This window comes from Polistes canadensis, unplaced genomic scaffold, assembly GCF_001313835.1.
Source record: "Polistes canadensis isolate GaletaPanama2010 unplaced genomic scaffold, ASM131383v1 scaffold_149, whole genome shotgun sequence".
Taxonomy (NCBI): Eukaryota; Metazoa; Arthropoda; class Insecta; order Hymenoptera; family Vespidae; genus Polistes; species Polistes canadensis.
This window is the reverse complement of record NW_014569696.1, coordinates 241,886-259,657: the sequence shown is the minus strand read 5'-3', so window position 1 is coordinate 259,657 and position 17,772 is coordinate 241,886. Positions and strand designations below refer to the sequence as shown.

Genomic DNA, 17,772 nt, shown 5'->3' with positions numbered 1-17,772 from the left:
AACGAGTCTTACCAGAAACTTTGTAGCATTTGGTAGGATCGAATGGTAAGAGAAAGAGAGAGAGAGGAGAATTGTTCCTTGCGATTCTTGTAGTACGTAGGAACGTTTACGCGCTCGCGAGACTTTCTCGAAGAGAATTACAGAGCGGTAACAAGCTGGCAACGATTCTAACTACTGTCCGGGTCGTTGATATATGTGACGGAAAATTGTGGGCGAAGGGACGACGAGGAATACCAGAGAAACGTTGAAGGAAAAAGGAAGAAGGAAATAACATTGGGTAGTCGTATTAGTGGTGGTGATGGTGGAAATGGTATAAAGGGTGGTCCAGTGATCTTTTCTGTCACAATGAATTTCTACTCTTTCTTTGTATAAAGAAAATAAAGTAAAATAAAATAAAAGAAGTATAGTAACGAGTAATGCAAAGGACAAAAAAAATATTATTATTTAAGAATGATTTGTCTCGCGTATTCTAATTAGAAACGGTTATTTCTAATCCCACGTCGTACTCTCGTCGTTACCTAGCCGTCTCTTAATCGAGACGAGAAGGAACGCAAGTCGGGCTAACAACTACGAGAGAAGCAAGCAAGCACCAACGAACGAACGAACCACGCTTGGTGCAACGGGCCACGCTCTAATTGCATTACGGAAACATGAGTTTCCCTCGGTGAAATATATCACGAAACTTATCGCGCCACGAAGAAATTGCCGCGGTGCTTCGCATGCACTCTCCCATTCTCTCTATCTCTCTTTCTCTCTCTCGTTGTACTCTCTTTCATTTCTCTCTGGAGCGCAAGCTTGGATCCGCCTACGCGAAAGCCCTCGTACCTGACCACCCACGCAACTGGTATTGGTATACCTTTTTCCAACCTGTCCTACGCGTCTACACATTTTCTAATATTTCTTCTGAACAATTTAGATCAACCTTGAACCGAAGATAATTACAAATACCAACCGATCATATTGTTTTAATCGAAATTTTGGATGACGTCCTAAAACACGAATATATTTCTTTATCGTGTGACGGAAAATGTCACGAGTCACGGTGCTAGCCAAGAAACGATTTAGACGACTAATGTAAGTAGAGAAAGATAAAATATATGCGAGGAAACATCGAAGACGTCGGAGACGAGACATTTAGAAAATACGAGCTAACCGAAATCCGTGATAGGTCCCTCAACTGGGAAAGGGGGCTTGGGATAGGGAGGAACGTGGTGCGATGGTTAAAAGGACGAAGAAGAAAAAGAAGAAAAGAGCGTCCACTCTCTGCCAAAAATTCCAAATCGACGACTTTAACGGAGAGTTGTTACTCTAAAGCTTTTCCGTAATTGCGGAAAGAAGAGAAAACGAGGAACGGATAGCGGTCTGCGAAACGTGTGAAAAATTCGTTAAGTGTTTTTTGGCCGTGCCTTCTTACCCGCGGACTTGATTTGTGCTCAATTACGCTCGTCGCGTATCCAACATTCCTTCCTTTTTTTTTCTTTTTTTTTTTTTTTTTCTCTTTTATTCCTCGTTCCCTCTTATTACTCGCGATTCGAGAGAGAGAGAAACCAAAGTGCGGAAGATTTTATTTATAAAATGGTACACGACGAACCACCCGCGTCTACGTGGCGTCGTGGCGAAATAAGAAAATGGAGGAGAAAGGAGGAGGACGAAGAGGAAGATGAAGAAGAATTTCGAGAAGGTGATGGAAAGAGAGAGAAAGAGAAAGAGACGATGCAACTCGACGCGTCGAACGATTCGTTTCGCATTTTATATCCGCGCGTTAAATCGACCGCCACCTCCTCCGCCCCCACTTTCATTCCTCTTCTGACTATTCTCTTTTTTCTTTACAGAAAAATAGAGAGAGAGAAAGAGAGAGGGTCGCCAGTACCTCGGTGCTGATTCCTCTTCCGTTAGCACGATACGGACCGTAACACTCGGATTATTTCGATCTTTGCTCCTGCTAAAGTTAGCCCAAGAGATTACCACGTCGCGACATGCTTTCTCTCTCGTTTAAAGAGTAAAACAGATAGAATAAAGGATAGAGTCCTTCCTTCGTTCCTTTTCCGAATAAAAGGGAAAGATAATAAGTAGCGTTGCTTCTAAATATTCTCGCGAGTAAACAACAGGAGAGGAAAAGGGCTCGAGGTAATTCGTATACTGGCGCAGGTGCCACGCAAAAACATCTATCAAGATAGCCAGATATATAAGGGAGGTTAAAAGGAGGGGTTGCTTACTTGCTTGCTAAAGGGTGGTCTACGTTCGAGGATCAACCCGAAGAAACTGGGATTTCGTGAGACAGGAGTAACTAAGCTTTTCTCTCTCTCTCTCTCTTGATGTTATTCTACCTCTTCCTATCTAATATCGAATCCTCATGAATTAGTCTTTTCCATGGAACGAGGTATCCTTCGAGGCTTTTCCTCGTTTCTGTACTTTCTCATGGTTGATTACTGATCGATAAAACGTTGGAAATACACGTTGCGAATTATCGTATCCGAGTAAATTGTCAGATCGTTTAAAAAAAATCGTAAAATTCTAATCGAGAGCAATTACGAACCAACGAGTTCTTCTTATCCTTTAACAATCTTCAACGTAATCCTCATTTTACTTCGGATTTTTTCTGCACGCATAAGTTGTCCAATAGGATCACATATATTTGCGAGTACGGTTGTAGAGAGATGGACAAAAAAAGAAACATATAAAAAAGTCGTTCGCGAGCACAAAGGCACCGAGTTTCGTAACTCGTTTCGTGTATCCTCGAGCATATCCTGCGAGCTGCCTACGCTAACGACGTTTCGAGCGTTTTCCTTCGGTTAAGAATGCACGTCTATACGTAGTGCATCGTATAACTTGATAACTCTTACTTATTTCAACGTAAAAAAAAAAAAAAAATAAATGAGAGGGAAAGAGAGAGAGAGAGAGAGAGAGAGACATGGGTAAAGCGAAGAAGTTTATATTCGCAAGAACATCTCGCTAAGTTCTTTTTTTTCTCTCTTCTTCTTCTTTTCCTCGAGAATGAAAATTTCTATGTAAAATCCGTTTAATGTTTTTATCGGCCGTAAAACTTTTATTACTAGGTACGAATAAACTTTTCCGCTTAGAAAGTAGGTATAAGTCGAAGGACACGCTAAAGGAACGCCTACGAACTCGCATGCACGTACTATCCTTTATTTCACGAATAAAATAAAATGAAATCAATGAAATATAATAATAAATAATGAATAAAAAAGAGAGGAGGCAAAATAAAAGTGAATTCGGAAGGACTCGGCCGAGATAAGGATAAAATAAGATAAAGATAAAACCAAAGAAAAAAGAAAAAAATGTCCGATTCGTGCACGGCAACATCAGTTCGATGTGAACGCCCACCAAGTGGGTTCGGTCGTACTTTGTATTCGCGTGATTGGCGCGGTGAAAATAATCAGCTTGTTGTCGAGCGTCGTGGCCGAGCGTGCACGGCTCGTTTCGTTTGATCTACGGCTGTAATTTCAAAGTGTCTGGAATTCGCGTATGACACGTTCGTCGTGCGTTGTATGATTCGAGTTCTGCCGCGGGATCCTTTTCGAATGAGAGAGAGAGAGAGAGAGAGGAAAAAGAAATGAAAAAAAGCAAGGGGGAGAAAAATTCTTTCCTTCTTTCTTCTCTTTCAACTTGCGACACGCAGGGTCATAAGGAAAGAAACGTTGAACGGCTTGCAAAGATAAGCCGAGCAGAAATTTTATCGTTGCATCGACTTGCCTGCTATCGTATCGTAACGCCTAACGATGATTATTGTTATTATTATTATTATTATTGATTGTACACTTGCGAGTACACGCGTATATTTTCTTAAAAATCAAAATATATGCAACATATTAAGTAATTTTCATAATTACTTTACTAATTATTCATAGAGATAACGATTAATTGTGAAATATTTCTGACTCACCAATTATTAACTTGAAGAATCGTCAACCCCGTATCCTGTGCAAGTTGCTTCTTTTGATCCTCCGAAGGGTACGGATGCTGAAAAAAGATAAGAAAATGATATAATTTAGGTCAATGTCCGTGATATTTTGTTCGCGATAGAATAAGATTAGTCGCGTATCGTTAGAGTCACGAGAAGAAAATTTCCATTCGGTTCTTCTCCTTACTTACCCAACCTGCTAACAACCCCCTGAAAACTCTGAGAACGTTTTACGTTCGATCCGGACGTTTAATGAACGCAACAAGGTAAGAATAAACGTTCCGTGAAGGCGCGCATCGCGCTATTTCGCGCGTCTACTCCGAGTGATTTACAGGGCACGTGCACGCGTTCTCTTTATTTTTCTCTTTCTCTTTCAACCTCTCTCATTCTCCCTTTCAAGTTCTCTACCTATCTTTATTTTTCATACACGAGGACAATTTCTACCTACGCGAAAAGAGGAGAAAGAGAGAGAGAGAGATGCCTGGAGCGTTGCAAATGTCAGGACGCACCTGCGAAAATATTATTTATTACCAACTAACAACAACAACAACAACAACAACAACAACAACAATAATAACTATGACGACGAAGACGAAGACGACGACGACGATGAGAACGGCGAGGACAACGTTGACAACGATGAAAAAGGAAGACCGGAATGAAGTAAGAGAGAAACAAAATACTTGAACGTAGTAGTAGGATCCCATTCTTGGATAGGACAAGACAGGACGCCCAAGTTTTATCACGTTGTTGCATCGGTGCAGATGCGCGCTTCCGCGCTTCTCCTCGTTATGTACTGACAAGATCGTGTACTACTTCTTTCGTATTTTCTTTAGATTAGAGAGAGAGAGAGAGAGAGAGAGAGAGAAACGGAAGAAATTTTACGAGACAGCAACGTTAAGTTATGATGAGTTAGGTGACACAGACATATGTAGAACGTTTCAAGACTTTCATAATCGTAATTTACTAAAGTCTAAATAAAGGATTTCAAATTTTAAAATATCTTATATACACAATTGGTAGAATAATTTGTACAATTTTATTCTCAGATTGTTATTAATTATTTTCTTTACCGAATTAGCGAAAGTATAACTTGTATTGCAATGAAATATTTTCTTGATATAATTATTAAAAATGATTTTATCCATATGGTTAATGAAAAGAATAATGAGAAAAAAAAGAAGAAGAAATTAAAGGAGAAAATGTGAGAAAAGTTTTCAAAGATAGTATGAGAGGGGTTTCAGGAAGCAGGTCGAAGTCATGGTTGAAACGAAAGCGAGTGTGTCGCGAGTTTACGGTGAAATAGGAGGTGGATGGATGAGGGATGGCCTACTCGGATATATTCCATCGTTCTTGCGGCACGGCTCCATAAATTCGTGTATAAATCTGGCCGTTCTCGTGCGGTGAAGTTACTGCGGGCATTAATTTTGCACTTGCGGCCGGCCGTAAGCGCGTCTTTCGAAGGTTCTTGCTCGCGGGTGACGGCCAAGACGCGTATCTACTTATACACAGACACAAACACGTGTGTAGGTATATATGTAGGTACGAAGACTTAGTGCAATATCTCGAAGGAAAGAGAGAAAGATACCGAACGACTTTTGCACGCGCGCCTGCACGTCAAACTACGCCGAAAGCTATACTCTTATTCATTTTCCCTTTCCGTCTTTCTCCGTTTAACACTTATCTTTCTATTTATGTTATATACACGAAACGACATTAACCTTCCACGTATCCCAACCCCCAACACCTACCCGATTCAAGGACGAAAACGATTTTCGATATCCTTTCTTAAAAAGTTCCAAAAAGAATCTCAAATAATTATAATAAAAAATTAATTTTTATGCACGAGATTATAGATAAGAAACACGAAAATTATAATTATGAAAAGAGAAATTGTAATCAAGAGGATATTATATTAAACAAACAGGATCAAGACTACATCTCCATTCGAGTAAGCGTTATTCGCGTCAGCGGCCTTTAAAAGCGGGAACATAAAGGCAACCATAACCGCATCGAGTGTGCAACAAAACGCGCGTATCGGAAGCAATACAAGCTCACTCTTATATCTTTCTATATACGTGTATATATACACGCATAAAAATATTCATGTAGATATGAACCTTTGGGTAGGAGAGAACGGACCGAGAGAGAGAGAGAGAGAGAAGGGTATCTCGTTTACGCAGAAAAGCAGGGCGAGAGAGCGTGTAACGCAAGCGGCCGAACCGCATCATATTTTTACATAATTAGCACGTGGTGCTGGTGGTATTAGGTTGCCCCGTCGTTACTTTTTGTCGAGGCCTGCGGTATTTTTGGAAACCGCCGTGGGCCTCGACGCACCCCATCCCTTTCTCTTTCCATCTCTCCCTCTCTCTCCCTCTCTTTCTCTCCCTGTTAAACTTTCTCTCTTTCTCTCGATCCTGGTATATCATGTTTCTTGGAGGCGAGCCATACCGTACATCGTACACTACGGGAACGTGGCTCTATACCCTCTTCCAGCACCACCCGAAAAGCCCATTGTGAGTCGGCTACGTGTATACGCGATCCGAGCGATTCTTATCCTAATTAAATCGGCGGAGTGCATTGTCTGGGCGTAGAATTTCTATCGGATTCTCCTCTCTCTCTTTCTGTCTTCCTCTCTTTCTCTCATTCACTCACTCACTCACTTTACCGAGCGTATACATATGTATTTATATATATATATATATATATATATATATATATATTCATATATATCTACTACTATACGTGTACGAAGGAAAGTGAGATAGAAGTAGAAAGAGAGAGTAGTATCACGAAGAGGAGGATCGAGAAGCTTGGTGTCGTAAAGTACCTGCTATCGGTAACGGTACCAATGGAGAACCACCCCTTTTGCTCTTTCCTTTCGAAAACACACGAGGCTTTGGTTAAAGAATTGTTTTCTTTGTTTGAGAATAAGAGAGAATGAAAAAGAACAAAAAAAAGAAAGAGAGAAAAGTTTTTTTTCTCTCGATTCAGCTTTCGTTGGTGTATGCATAAAACAATCAAGATAATTGTTGATGCTTCGTGGGGTTTGCCTGTTTTCCATTTTCCTCTTCACCACACCCCCCTAGAGAGCTCCATAGAATGACGTTGGAAGGGATGAGAAAGAGATAGAAAGAGAGAGAGAGAGAGAGAAAGAAAGAGGGAACGTAGAAGCTATCCAATTACATTGAAAACAATAGTCTTAAGTGCTCACAGCGCGGAGGTCCGTTCTGGGCCACCCTCGATCCCTACACCATCGGTCCCTACCACCCCTGTTTATTCTCTTTCTCTTTCTCATTCTCATTTTCATTCTCTTCTACTATGTGTGCACCAAAGTGAGGTATTATTCTCGATAGCGTACGAATATGATCGTAAAAATCTATCTAACGTTTCAATCGGAATATAAATTTCTGTATATACGTTTGGTTGAAAGATCACGAATTAAAATCCTATTTGAATGTTAATTCAACGAGACAATTGCGATCACTTTCGAAATCGTAGAATAAAGATACCATTGGTGGAATAAAGTTCTTGGAATAAATGCGATCTCTTCTCGAGCGAGAGGATCACCGGTAGCTAGCTATGTAAAAGGAAGTCGTAGAAAGAAAGTAAGAGAGAGAGATAGAGAGATAAAGAGAATGAGGGAAAATAAAACGAGAGGATGAGAATACACGAAGAAGACGAGGGGTAGACGGTCTAGTCGGTGGCCAAACAAGCGATAAAATGAAAATGAGCGGTAAAAAGACAATATGAAAACCATTTGGGTCTTCTTTTTCTCTCCTCTCTCTCTCTCCTGTTCTCTAGTCGAATTGGGGGTGGGAACAAGCGAGGCGGAAGCAAGGCTAAGTGTGTAAATGAGTCCGTAGTTTAGCCCGATTGCCTCGAGACGACCCTTTTTCGCGGTACGCTATCCTCATCCACGTTGCTTCCACACTCTACCCCCGAGATAACAGTTACGCAATCGGAATACTTTTGCTCTTTCTTCTTACGGTAAGAACAGCCGTTTTAGACGATTTCTAGACGATTTCTAGTAGATTTCTAAGAGAATGGAACCGTTTGGGAGATGAGTTGGAATCAGTAAAGAATTCATTCATTATTTTTCCTTGATAGAACAACGAATTATGCTCGCAAATTGTGTGGTACTACTGTATATTATTCTATTATTCTATTATTTAATCCTAATTATGTTACCACGATAAAGATTTTTGATTTGGAAACAACAAGAGAAGCAAAATTATGTTTCGTAGTTATCAATTATAATGACGCAGCAGTGGAGGGATCATTGTCCCCGAGTAAAATCAGCGAACTATAGAGAATTTTTGCGACTAAACTGTAACGACTTGGAATCGATCTCTACGGCGGAAAAGGGTGTTCCCCGCGTGTCGTTGGATGACAATTTGCTGGCTCAAACGAACGCGTGCTGCGTCAGGTCGTCGATGTCGAATGGGCGGTGCAACGTAGGAACCTCCAATGTGTCTCTCCTCGTGTACTTCGTCCGGTGTCGTTTTGGAATCCCCCTACGGTAACCAGGCTTCTCGTTGCCGAATGACACGTCGATGACGACCGTTGCTGACTCCGACTAACGAGCGGGGCGTTGGGGGCGTGGGACCCGAACAGAGATCGCGCCTCGTCATCACGCTCCTCCATCCTCGTCCTCGTCCTCGTCCTCGTCCTCATCCTCGTTCTCGTCCTCCACCTTCCCCATCGACCCCGACCATGTTTCTATCGAGAGTTACAACAGCAACCGTGCCTCTTCTTCCTACTTTCCCTTACCCTAGACTATCCCCACCCACCCACCTTCCTCCCATCTTCTCTTCATCCTTTTCAACAAACTTTTTTTTTGAACGATTCTTCTTGTTATCGCAGCATCGATCAATCTTCAGTTCTTCTCGTCTAGTAACTCCTCCGATCACGTAGCAGATAAATTTATACAATTAAGACGAAACGGAAGCATTAAGTTTGTTCGTTCGTACAGCACCGTGGAACCCTTAGGGATCGAAGAATAAATGTTAAAAATCGACAGCTATCTGAGCAAACGTAATCATCTCGCGAATAGAAGATAGAAGAGGGATTTCTTAATGACGCAAAGTGGTCCTTCCTCAAACTGGTCGCCGATAGCCACCGCGATTTCGAATAACCATCTTCTTCCTCTATTTCCTTGGTTTGGTTGGACGATCGTAGCCGACGGGAAAACGGTCGATTGTCTCGAATGGATTTCGCAGTGGGATTACCTAAGCTGAGCGCAATTTGACGGAAGAAGAGATCCGCTCGTTGGCGACGTGAGAATCGAGATGGAGAAAGCGAAAGGTGTGTAGGATGAGGATCAGCTTCAAAAGGGATGGGAGAGAGGAGGCGGGGAAGGAGGGAGGATAAAATAGGCGACGTCAGCGCGCCAGTCATCCCTAATGCCTTCATTCCATCTGTCCTCCCATCTTCCTCCTCCTCCTCCTCCCAACCTCTTTCTCTACCTCTTCATCGGTTGATAGATATACCAGGCATTTCCATGAGCGACTATAACTTCGTTACCACCTCCGGGGTGGGTTATTCAATTTTACCCTTAAAATCCTCTAATGTGCCGTTATTGCGGGAACCGGGAGAAATCAGAGAGGTGGGGGAGAGTAATGGCTCGCCACAGAAGGCGGAAGAGGAACAACCACCACCACCATCACCACCACCATCACCACCACCATCACCACCAACAACAACAGGATTTCCGTTAAGACGTCTACAGAAGAACGAACAAATGAACGAACGTACAATACTTTTGTTCATTTTTCCACGAAATAGAAGGTGGGAGGTATTTCTGGTGAAACGTGCGATTCGAATTCCACCGGTGAAATATCGACGTAACAGTAAAGTGACATAGACACGCGAGCACACACGCGAGCACACACGCGAACCACTCGTGTCGATGGTTGGGTTTCTCGCGCGTAATTACGAGCGAAACACAATGGAATGTATGGAGGTATGCGCTAGAACAACGCGCCTCGAGCAGCATGCCAGACTAAGCCGATACGAGATAAGCCGTGCCCGAAGATGGTATGCGACCAGGATACATCCACTCACTGACTGCCGTTGCTGGATCTACCTGGCAAACATGGACGAATATCTTTCGGAGATCTGCTTAGATCATTGCGAGAAACGTATTGCTTGTATCTCGTCTTATAGTAATATTTTCTTATCTACCAAAACGAGATTATCCAACAACAAGAAGAACATTTTTCAAAGCCTATACCTTTCGCTAAGATTAATATATCATATTTATTATAATATTATTTTATATGTGTAAAAAAATTCCGAATTTTATATTCGAAATAGAGTATAAGGGGGGAGGGAAGTAAAAAAGGGAACACAAAGAGACATTTAAAGGGTAGGAAAATGAGGGCGAAGGGCAATCGTGGAAATCGATGAAGTCGATTTGGAAGGACGTCGAGGGTGTAGGGCGTGGCCGAAGCGGGTCTCTGTGACACGGGCACCTCAATCACTGCGCGACGCCGGAACCTGTCATTATCACGCGGGGTCCTGTCTAACGCGTAGGGTCCGAACACACCTACGACACACCAAAGTCCGATCGTTTCCCATCGTTCTTGGTGTGCTGGCTGGCTGGTTGGGTGGCTGCTGCTGCTGCAGTTTACGTTGTGTGTTCACCTACCGTCCTTTCGTCTCTCACGATCTACCAACGCGATTCGATGGATCACGGTCAAAGGGAAGGACAGACTAAGGCTCCCCTCGTCACCCACCCAACCTCTCCTTCTTCTCATACGACCATTGACCTCAGCTACCAACCTCTCTCTCTGGCTTTGTCTCCCAATTCCATTGATTAGGCCTCGCTCACCCATTCCCGGGATACTACTTTTCTATACTAGTACCAATATACAGACAGAACTGATCGAAGCTCGCTAATGAAACGACTGACGAGTGACCCTATGATTTAATCTTCCACTTCTCCTCCTACCAACACTTTTTCTTGATATACGTAACAGTTCTTCTTATCGATGAAACAGATATCTTCGATAGAAAGAATCAAAATCTATTGGATTGTTCGAAAAGTTCACATCGATTATTAATGAATATTATTAACATATCTAAAACGCGTATTTTTCTCATAGTCGCGATAAATAATTTTGCGTAGAACTTGATTTAAATATCAAAGCAAAAGGTGAAACCTGTCATGTTATTTTTTCCCGTTTAATTATATTTGCGTGATATCGATCGGGATAATAAACTGGTAAAAGAGGTTTGAAACATTTAAACTCATTTCGGAATCGATTTCGACAAGAACGAGGTAACTGAGCGAAGTAAGCAGAAAGTTTTCCGAGTTCGCTAATGAGAGACGAACACGGTGCTTGCTTCCTTCCTCCCGTCCGACTTTTAGCCGAGCTGTCAATCGGTACAGAGCCGCGCCTCGTGACTTGTGGGAATCGGGATAATTATAACGTTTCCGTCGTAGTTTAGATACGGAGCTGGGCGTAATGGTGAAACCTCCTCCTCCTTTTCCTGAAGGGCCCTCGGGCGGCAATTCCACGCTCATGCTCGCACCGCTACCCGGCAATCATCCCCAGTCAGTCTTTCAGTCAGTTCCGTTCCTATTTAATTATCCATTTAAACCGTATAATCTTCTCTTACGGGCCGGCCGATTCACTCGTGCCGCTAAGATTTTCTATCTCTCTTTATTTTTCTCATTCTTTCTCTGAGTTCTCGATCGACAATAAAGACGAATGCTATCGCGAGCCCAAAGAATACAATACGTAAATTAGAAGAACGAGGGATAATTAAAACCAAGCTTCAATTTTTGATTGAGATGTAAAGTGCACGATTTCATTCAACTAGAAATAGGTTTGAAGTAATTCTATTCGTTAAACTTATTACAGTTTCAACGTACGAATTACATCCCATTCATTAACTATCATATCGAGTTCTATTTCTGTTCGACCAACTTGTATTTGCCACGTGACTTTCGTCAAGTTATAAATTTCTCTTTCCCTTTCCATCTCTCTCTCTCTCTCTCTCTCTCTCTCTCTCTCTCTCTTATATATATCTCGATAAGGTATTTTACACGTAGGAAAAAGAGATTGCAATGCTGTAAATTGTGCATCTTTGCAATTTCTTTGAAAAGTTTCGGCAAATATTTTTTATACTTTTAGCAAATGAATTTTAATGAAACTTATATTAAATTAAAGTACACTCTTTTGTCTACTCGTAGAGTACCTTTTCGAGTTATAAATCGATCTGCACACACACACACTAGCGCGTATTCTCTCTTGCAGTCGAATTTTAGGAAGCGTGGGAGTCCTGCTACGAGTACTTGGGGCCGATCAGGTCGTCGTTACCGGTATCGGTAACAAGGGTACGTTCGGTACGAAGGGTCGTTTCGTTGGAGGCTTTAGTGTCGAGTCGAAGCTTCGACGTTTACCAGGATAACAGCTAGCCAGCCAGCAGGATTAGAATCGTTTGGAGCGGCTTGTATGTACAATCGTACGCTTGTTTCCAAAGCAAACGCGTTTCTCGTAAGTTTCGTTCTATACGATCGTCACGTTTCCACGATACACACGAGAGATTCTAATGTGGGTCAAGAGAAATTTCCATCAAATTTATTACAAAATCTTTATTACTAACGCGTCCACATCTTTCACATACTTTTTATTTTCTTGTTTAAATTGATAAAACAACAAACGTTATCTTAGAAAATAAAAAGAAGACTAAACGAAGAAATAACCAAAAAAGAAGACTAAACTCTAGGGGCCCTGTAAAAGTCATAGAATAGCACCGATCTCGAATCTTTCTCGTGTCCTCTTACCCTAATCCAAAAAGCGTATAAACGAAATAGCTAGTTAGGTGATATTGGTATACGGCTTGTTGCGGCCGTATCCAATAGCATACATACAAATAAGTTTTCGTCGTCGTCGTCGTAGTCTCATGCAGACGGTGTACGATAGAGAACACCATGCTCTGGAAAGACCCTTCCACGTTTAGTGTCAATTTATTCGGGATTCCTGAGATTCCGTAGGCTTTGCCTAGCGCGATCAGCCGCGCCCGTTTGCATAATATCGTATTTATTTCGTCTTGTAACCGGGCGTGCGAGCCCTCTTTACTCTTTCGCCAACCCTCCTTGCAACTCACTTTCTCTTCCCCTCTCCTTCTCCTCTTTCCTTTTTATTCCTCTCTATGTTTCCCCCTTTATTTTTCTTTTTTCTTTTTCTTTTTCGAGCTCACTCGCGTGGCACGCTCAAGCCTGTTCGTAGACACATCGTTTCGAACTCTAGCGAGTTTCATGCGAATGACGCCATATACGGGAGCACGGAATGGGCCATACGAGTTACAAGAAAATCCAGGAAGGTTGCTTTCTCCTTTTTCTTTCCTTTTCTTTTACCCAACAAGCTTTAAACGCAATTTGGTTCCTGTGATATTGGATCGCTCGCGAAAAACCCTTCCGTAAACGTTTCCTCCAACCCCCAGATACTAACCCCCATTCGTGTTAAAACAAATTTTACGTCTCCAAATTCAAATTCTTTCTTTCATACTTTATGTATATTATAGATGAACATGGTTTTAAGGAAAACAAAAAAATAGCGTACCAGATGGAAATGCAACGAGGAAAACAATGGAGTGTACAGGCGAGGATGAGTGAACGTGGGAGAAGGGTGGACGGGGAAAAGAAAGAAATAAATACAAGGAAAAGATTATGCATACGTAAGTATTTACCTTGGTAAGAAATCGAATAACCAGCAATTATTTCGAAGGATCATCGAGAGACTATAGTTAGGTAACGAATCGATTGCATGAAGAAGAGAGGAAGCGAATTAGCTCAATGGGAGTATCATATTATAATCCGTGAAAATCGATGGACGCGCAGTCTCTCGTCGGAGGTAAATGAAAATAAAAAAGAGAATGAAAGAAAAAGAAACAGAAAAAAAGAAAAATACAAGGAAAGAAAAATGTATATAAAGAAACGAAGGCGCGTGCTTAACGAGGACGCAAATGGAATTATGCAAATGGTGGGCCCTCGCGTCGTACTCCGGCGATCGGTATCGTTGTCGGAGTCAAGCCTACTCGTAGGTTGTGTTGGTCAATACGGCGATACTGTTGCGGAAACGAAGACGACAAAGCGGAATAAAGAAAAATAAAAGAAAAACTTGGCATTCGTAAATTGCCATAAGAGTATGACGAAGGACTTGAGCTTTCTCGATGAGCGAAAGATAGGAATCGCGAGGTAGTTTAAAAAAATAAAAAAGGTTCGTTAAGCACGGCGATCGTAAAATACAATATTCGTAATGAGAAAGGTTTGATAACTTGAGCGTATAATTTTGCGACCGAGTCCGGAATGAGTGAGAAAGAGAAAGATATGGGTAGGTAGCAATCGGGTTGAGCAACGTTCACAGAGACACTATACCCATAAGCTCGCGCGTCGAAGAGTTTGAGTGATTGACGCGATCGGATGGAACAGATCGTGATGTGACCGTAGAAAAGTGTTGACCGCTCGTTCCGGGAACATACGTATGGTGACCGAGCCATTGACAGGTGCATAACGCTTTTAAACAAATAGGAACAAATTTCTCTCTTCCTCCTTCCATCTCTCACTCTCTTTTCATACTTCTATATATATATATATATATATATATACTTTTTCGGTGTATCTATTTGTCTCTATCTCGCTTTCACCGACATCCTACCTATCGTGAATCCACGTATCAAAATGCATTTTTAAAGTTTACCCACGCGCGCCAATAAATATCGATACGCAACTATCTCCGATCGTGACACGCAACGTATATATACACGTACACGTATCCGTACATACATATATGTATAATGAAACTCATGCTTTTAAAGAGACAACGTTTCATATATATTTTCTAACTCCTCTTTATTCGATCTCCCTATCCTTCCTCCCTTCCTCCCTTTTCTATCTCTCTCTTTGTTTTTTACAAAACTTCCGATTTGATACATGACTAACGACACCTTCCGGTAGCGAAGCATGCCACGAAAGGAAGACCGAATTATTATTACTGTGAGAAGGGCTTTTCGAAAGAGATCGATGATCCATCATTCGTCGTGAACGTTTGCTAACGCGAGGATGCACCTGTACGTACTCCAGTGAGATTCCACTTGGACAGGTGATTGTCAGTGCTTCGGGCGGCGTCTCCAAATCATTCTCTGCTTGCTTGCTTGCTGCTGTTGCTTTTGCTGCTCCTGCTGTTCTACTGATATTACTTCGTTTTGTTTACGCGAGAAAAATTTCATTGGAATGCTTGTTTTATCGTGTAGATATAAATTCTTTCTTAACAAGATACAGAACATGCAATCTTTAGTATTTCACGATTAAACCGTGTGAGTGTCACGCAGTCCAATAACGCTGTTCACATTCCCACGTCGAAAAGTAACAGAGCACCGGGTAACGTTGCGCAATTGACGGTGCGTTTTAAAAAACAAAAAAAAAACAAACAAGAAAATAAATAAAAAATATGCTACCCAACCGTTTGACACTTTTTGACATTTTGTCTATGAATTTTAACACTGAAACGAAAAAGAAATATTCGTGTCTGTAGATATTTGTTAGTCGGGATAAAGCAAATTCATATTTTAAATGCGAATAACAGATTTACACGTATAGTTCGTAATTTTATTGTTTAAACTATTTGTTTATGATTAAATTGATTTTAATATAATTAAAATATACGAAATATATAGAATTATCTTATCTTTTAACGTCGGTCTTCTCTTCTCTTCTAGTTCTAAACGCGCTGCTTAAGGCTTTAAAAGGCCTCTTTTCTTGCCTAATTCCCCCAGCTAACCGTTCAGCGTCGCTACTATCACCTAACCTCTCTTTGATAGATCTTCAATTAATTATTTTTCTCTCGTTGATGCACGATTGTAGAAACATTTTACGAAGAAAATCTTCATCCGGGCTGAATCCCCAATTTTACGATTCGTGAAAAAATTGGGCCTTTGGGACTGACTGAACCGGAGACTCGAACCCGAATTTTCTGCTTTCCAAGCGACTGCTCTTTACTCATTGAGCTATCTAGAGTAATCACTTCACGAATGCTTATTTAAAGTATTTGACATGGAGGCACTTGTTCCACACTATTGTTATAAAGAAACCATTTAAATAAATTTTTTCTATCATGCTGATCATTATTTAAAAATGTATTATAAACGATGCACACGAGTATAGCGAACGTTATCAAACAATAAATAAAAATGATGCATTTAAACACAAAAATACATTTTATAATAATAAAAGAAAAATATTTTATTAAAAATAATTCATTATTGCATAAAAAGCATTAACTCGTATACGTTTCGCGTAGTGAAATAAAATATGTATCCTTCAATCAGAGATATAATAAATTGGGACTCGAATTTATTCGAAAATTCGTATTTTGAAGAGCACATAACGTCAGCGTGTACCACATCGAGCGATAAAAAAAGAAATGACGGCTCATGAAATTTTACGAATCCATCACCTTCGGCGAATGCTCGTTCTCTCTCGATCGGCCAACTATCATAACGCCATTGATTTTCATCGACGTAATCAGCAGTTTATCCAATCGTCGCTTTTATTATTTCTATCGTCGTTGTCGTTATATAACAATCAAACGTAGTATACATAAATATTATTATTCGTAATCGTCATTCTCTCGAAAAAGAAAAAAAAATACAAAAGATGTAAAAGAAAGAAAAAAAGTAGCAAGTAAAAGAATCGAGAGAGAAGAACATGGGGGGAGGAAACATAAAAAGAAGGACAATCCTTCTAGACTTTAGCTTTCTCATTCGCGTATCGTCACGTTTCGAGTTGGTCGCAAGAAAGCACATTGCGAAAGGGAGAAAGAAAGAAATAGAGAGAGAGAGAGAGAGAGAGAGAGAGAGTAAGATAGAGATAAGTATGAACAAAGGCGAGTTGAAAAAAGGAAAATAAAGAAAAAAGAAACTAAGGAGAATCGTCGTAGGTAACAGCCTTAGCTTAGCGCAGAGTGCAACGCAGCGCAAAGTACAGAAGAGAAGAGTAGAGAAGAAAAGAAAAGAGAAGAGAGAAGTGCAGTAAAGGAAGTCGATTATTTCGCGATGCTCTCGGGGCTCTGTTGTCTCGGTCAATTAAGTTTGCGAAATTCTGCCGTGCGCTGTTACAAGCCGGCATTCGTCGACTCGGCGCCATCGTCATCGTTCTCGTCCCCGTACTAGTCATCGTGGGCGATTCACGAGGCAAAAAGCAGAACCGTCGACGTCGTCATTATCGTTATTTAATATCCCGGTCATTAGCGCGTCCTGCCGTGCCACTCGAGAGTGTTGTTTATGTACTCATCCTGGGCTTTTAGCTCGCGCCGCGAATCCTTTCGGGACGATCCTTTCGCCGCGCTTTTTCTACGTTTGCATGTAACTATGTATCCGTGTAAGTTTATTTGTTTGTTTCTCCGTCTGTACGTGTTCGAGCGTGTGTTGAAAGAAAGAAAGAATAAAAAAAAAAGAACGAGGGAACCGGCGAGGAGGGGGTGTATCCTACGAGGGATTATAGAGAGAACAAACACGATGGGTTAATTATCGTTGTCTTGAATCGAGCCATACATTCGTTTTAACCCCTCCTTCCAATCGTACGATCCGCAAGGAGAAAAGTTATGTATCGGCTACCGGCGTGCGAGCACCAACGCGAACGAGAGATCGTTAACCGAAGAAAAAGAGATCATATCTTGGGCCCACGAGTGGAAAAAGCGAACTAATTCTTCAAGATTTATTTCTCTTTCTCTTTTCGCCCATAAACTTTTTAAACGAACTTTATATTTCTTCTTATACGTCCATATACCTGTTCCGTTTATCATCCTCTTTTTCAAATCTACAAAAATATATATACAGAA

General features: G+C 41.2%; 1 protein-coding gene across 1 annotated transcript in view; it reads right to left on the bottom strand.

Moving 5' to 3' along the window:
* LOC106788691 (homeobox protein homothorax) overlaps positions 1-17,772 on the bottom strand; it is a 326,486-nt gene that overhangs the window by 68,608 nt on the left and 240,106 nt on the right. Inside the window, exon 9 of the mRNA XM_014752177.1 lies at positions 3,905-3,981. Within this exon, the coding sequence (XP_014607663.1) occupies positions 3,905-3,981 (77 nt within the window). The remainder of the gene's footprint in view (positions 1-3,904; positions 3,982-17,772) is intronic.